The sequence below is a fragment of the Penaeus vannamei genome, chromosome 1, assembly GCF_042767895.1.
Source record: "Penaeus vannamei isolate JL-2024 chromosome 1, ASM4276789v1, whole genome shotgun sequence".
NCBI lineage: Eukaryota > Metazoa > Arthropoda > Malacostraca > Decapoda > Penaeidae > Penaeus > Penaeus vannamei.
This window is the reverse complement of record NC_091549.1, coordinates 14851621-14856620: the sequence shown is the minus strand read 5'-3', so window position 1 is coordinate 14856620 and position 5000 is coordinate 14851621. Positions and strand designations below refer to the sequence as shown.

The window sequence follows — 5000 nt, the reverse complement described above, 5'->3', positions numbered from 1 at the left end:
GGTCATTCATACACGCAGCTGGCAGTCTGTTCCCGCTGCTCCCTGCTTCATAGCCGACCTGAAATGACATAGGCAAAGTAAGCTCTTCTTTACACTTTACTTCCCAGGATCTGTATCGGTCAAACACCTTATACCAATATAGACAGAGTCAGAGACTATTAGAAAACAGGGATGAGTACATGACATCAAGATAACACACAGTAAATCTGTTAAAGCAAAATATTTACATTGTCTTGATGGACTGTGGCCCGTAATCCAAGCCGCGAGTGTCCATTTAAATACAGGTCTGACAGGTGTGGCGTTAATGCCACACAAAAGGCTCTTGCTAAGACTTCTGAGAGACGACTCAAATTTACATCACTACTGTTGTTGGTTTCACCCTGCAATCACATTGCCAATACATTAAAATAAGATAATAGCAGATCTTCAATAGTTACAAGTATGTGTTTGAAATATAAATCAATCATACAAATCTAAACACATGAGAAAAGATGGGTCTTACCTGCATGATAAAAACTTCCGTCCATCTTATCAAGTGAGCATTACTAACATAGTCTGTGCCCGAATGAATCTTAACAGAAGGGATGCCATCCATCTGTTTCTCATCCACTGGGCTCTTGATGCTGTAGAGGGGATTAACAATGCCTTTACTTCTTGGGGGGAAAAAAAAAATTAGGTTCACTTAATCCTTGCGAATATATCTATAAGAGGACATGAAATCAACTTTTAAAAAAATATTATTCAAAAGGAAAGGCAAGAAAAATATGGAGAACAGTAATTAAGATGTTATTACATTTACCAGTCCACAATGTGTCTTAATGATGAGGGTGCAGCATGCAAGCTAGCATATTCCAGGAGGAGAATAGGCAAAGGATAACTATCCAGAAACAGAACAATATTCTAGTAAATTCATATCACAATTCACCCTACTCCAAGGTAAATATAAATAATACTTTGTAGAAATGAAATCAAAATCCAAAAAATATCTATGAGAAACTAACCCAACATTGAAGTTTTTGTCATCACTAGTCCACTCAATGGACACAACCTCATCTGGCATACTGGTTGAGATGGGGCCACATGGGATATCAAAATTCTTCATATTACGCAAAGCCTCACGCAGCTTTGTCATCATATCAGCTGGTATCTGCAAATAGGATCATATCAAAATGAAAGACAAGGTCAGAAAACTACATACGGTATGGTCAAAGAAGCTGATCCCGTCACTCAAGACAAAATCAGAGTAAAAGTACCTGAACCATCAGGCCATCTTCTACAATGGAGGATTTGGCAGACAGGCCAGATGTGGTTTTCAGTGCTCCGTTAAACACAATGAAGCTTGCTCCAGTCACTGAAATAGAGCAAATAATGATATTAACTTTTTTTTTTATAATGTCACTGAGTTCATGTTGGTATTATTATGAATATAATTCAAAGTATTCTGTATACTTTCCCATCAATAAACAATTCTCTGAATATTCACTTTTTTCTTGCGTCACAATAGAAATACCTTAAAATATGCTACACACTTTCTCAATCACCTGTTATCTTTTTCCAATACAATTTTCTTACAGATATTTTATGATCTCTGAAAGTTACCAATTCAGCTATCAACTATTCGACTAAAACTTTGCACTTGAGCCTCACAATCTAAAATATGTTTTGCATGAGCCTTTCACGTCTGGATTGAATTTTATACCTGGACACTATTACACCCTACCATTACTTACTTATTTTGGCCTAAGTCATTGTATCCTGATCATCATGGGGAGTAGGCCTATTCCATTTAGTAAAGCAAAGATATTTTACTTAACCCCTTACCACCGGGTGGCATGCACTTAGATGCCATGGCTGTTGTGGAAAGAGTAGTGGATGGCATCGTATTTCTGCACCATTGGCGATATTAGCGGCTTTATTTATATGGTAAAGCTTTTAGGCAATAGCACCAAAAGTGAAAGTAAACCTTCAAATTTCTAATATTATTAAAAATTATAGCTAAATAAAAGCTTTAAGGTGCTGAACGTTGCTCGCAAACTACCAAACGAGCCAGGCGCAAACAGGGGAAACAGGCGATACACACCAACAATCTCACAATCATGTCCACTAGCTAAACTTTTTTACCCATGGTGAATGGGTTAGCATGTAATATACAAGAAAGATGATTTTTGTTGATACATCTCTTTACAAAATACTTCCAAGATGGTATCATCTCCAAAATAGTGGCAGTGAAAAAAATAATTTCAACTTTCTCCAAGTAATTTAAGTAAAGAAAAACTTTCACCAGTATAATACATCATGATATAAGTTCACTCATTTGAGTCTTAAATTGGTAGTCTAGCTATGCAAAGTTCATAATTTATATATGATTGATCATGGTAACACTTATTTAAAAGCAGAATAGTCGTAATCATACTCTTTGCTAGAGCATCAGGTTTGCAATTAACACATATTACATCACAGACATTCTAGTATCTGTTTCTTTTGGTAAAAAAATTTACACTATGAATAAGGAAGTAAAGTAGATTTTCCTTTGTTGAGAGTTTGGTGAATAACTAAGACAGAAAGAATCAGCTGCAACTTTCCTTTACAATGCATACAACTCTTTGGCTGAGACAGGTAAAGATCAATGGTAAGAGATTTCTTATCATACTAAAATATTTAGCGTATTCTAAAACACACAAACAGTTAACAAACCTTTCCGTGGTCGGTTATGTATATTGATGGCTTGAGTGGAATAGTGTCCGTCATCATTTTCTATAGTGACTAAATGTGAGTCTGCTTGTGGACTGAAGTTGGCCCCCAGAGCAAGAACATGGTCATTGCTGTTACTTAAAGCTTTGGCCACCTTAGAAGAGACAAGGTTTCCATTAATCTTTACAGAAGAGTTCAACAGAATGTAAGACAAGGAGGGAAATGAGTGACAAATACATGAAGTGAATCTTAAGTGTGAGAAAGTGTGCATATTCTGAGAAAAAGAAGGATTATTGGGAAGTAGAGGAGCAGATGAAAGGCAGAGAACACTAACTTTCTTATGAGATGTTGTGAGGGAGATGAACATTGTGAAAGAAAATTAGTGAGGGACAGAAGGAGGAGGCTCATAATAGGGCTTTTGCAGGGAAGCAAACTCGAATGGGATGAGATATATAAATGACTTGATGGGATGAGATATATAAATGACTTGATAAGTGTATAAATAGGGGGAAAATTCTATGCATATATAAACACTAAATGAAGAATAATTTCAGCAATAATAATGAACAAACTAAGACCTCATTCATTACCTGTTCGTATCTATTCTTTGGAAATAGCAGGCTGGTCTTCTTGTCTTCCATATGGATAACAAAGCCTTCAATTGCAGGAACTGTGTAGGCATAATTTCGGAAATCCTGAAAAGAGAAGATGAAATTACATCTACATGGACTGATATCAACACCAAAAACTCCAAAAGCAAATGTTCTCTTCCTTTAAAAATTAATGTGCTAAAAATCTTAGCTTGTCACATCTCAGATATTAATATACAACCTTCAAAACATGAGATGCAAATAAATCAATTTCAAATCATCAGTCTATATGCAAATTTTAGTGTTTCACATTATCATATTCCTGTAATGAGTCCAAATGTCTTCAGATCATAAACTTACCACTAACAGATTCATGATTGTGTGTCCAATCTCACAAAAGACTGGCTTTCTGTTGCGAGTTGACACAAGAGGACAAGGATAGTATCGGAATTCAGCTCCCATACGCAGCATCAAACGCAGTGGGAAAACCTGGAAAAGAATGTAATAAGAAGAATGTCCCAGAAAAATGGAAAAACAAATATCAATTTTAATTTTTCTATAAAGAAGAAAATGTAACTTGCTGTGTGTATACTTGCATGTAAATCTATAAATCTATGATATCTATTTGTATACCAATAATAACATCAATTTCTACAAAAACAACTTTTCTCTTTAATAAAATCAAGCATATTAGTAGATAAAATCTGCAAAAAATTCAGAAGGGTTTCAATTCCTCTTCATTTTTTCATTATTTATTTTTTTTTTTTACTTTTCAAGAGGAATAAATATGTACATATTACTCTTTCAACTCACTTTAGCCCAAGGTGTCTCCCACTTCTGAATAAGGACGGCAAATATATATGGAGAAGGTGGCAACACAAGGTTGCGCAGGCACTGGAATGTGGGTCGTATGTACAGGAAACCACCATGTTCCCGAGACCCTAAAAATCCTTCTGGTTCAGTAAATATGGTATGTCCTAGTTCAGTTACCAAGTTCCCTGGAAAAAGGAATAAATGAAACTATCTTGCAGCATATCTGTCACTGTTATGCAATGACGTTCCTAATTTTTTTTTTTTTTTTTTTTTTTTTTTTTTTTTTTTTTTTTTAACACCCCATGCACTTTCTCTCAGAAAAATCAATTAATATACTAATGTTGATGGTGTGCTACTTCAAATAGTCCACTTAATTCACTTCACAAAAAAAAATCCACAGCAGTATGATGTTTGCATTCTTATGATAGAACCTTGTACATCTACAAAATATGCTAATAAATCACAAAGAAGGAATCCACTAACAAACACATGAGACTTTCAAATACAATTCATTAATCAAAACAGTTTATGACATAAAACTCTACTCTACAAAAGTTTGGCAATGACATTATCTTACATTACTAAAACATCAGCAAAACCTGGCTGACATCTCCTTACCTTGATTAGCCTGCTGATAGACAGTGTGGAAGAAGGCAAAAATGTCCCTCGGGGGGTGAGCCTCTCCTGGAGCTACTTCCAGAAGCACAACCATCTCCTCCTGACCAACCGTGCATAGACCACGGGTGGCAATGTTCCAGACCTCCACCCCCACACAACATTCAACTGCAAACATAAATCTGGTTATAAATGATTCACTAAAAACTGATTCTGCATACTTAGATTCATTAGTGGTACAAAGTGATAACTTTAACACACTAAAGAACTATATACAAGTAAAACTATATA

General features: G+C 35.4%; 1 protein-coding gene across 4 annotated transcripts in view; it reads right to left on the bottom strand.

The window, feature by feature from the left end:
• Positions 1–5000, bottom strand: part of LOC113822995 (zinc finger FYVE domain-containing protein 16) — a gene marked incomplete in the record, with an annotated part of 50967 nt that overhangs the window by 4513 nt on the left and 41454 nt on the right. For 3 of the 4 annotated variants that reach the window (XM_070117469.1, XM_070117520.1, XM_070117587.1), the window contains 10 exon segments: positions 1–58; positions 228–380; positions 503–650; positions 1002–1147; positions 1254–1351; positions 2695–2845; positions 3282–3386; positions 3642–3770; positions 4095–4279; positions 4713–4877. The exon segment at positions 1–58 is cut by the window's left edge and continues 4513 nt beyond it. In XM_070117469.1, the coding sequence (XP_069973570.1) occupies positions 1–58; positions 228–380; positions 503–650; positions 1002–1147; positions 1254–1351; positions 2695–2845; positions 3282–3386; positions 3642–3770; positions 4095–4279; positions 4713–4877 (1338 nt within the window). 4 annotated transcript variants of the gene reach the window in all.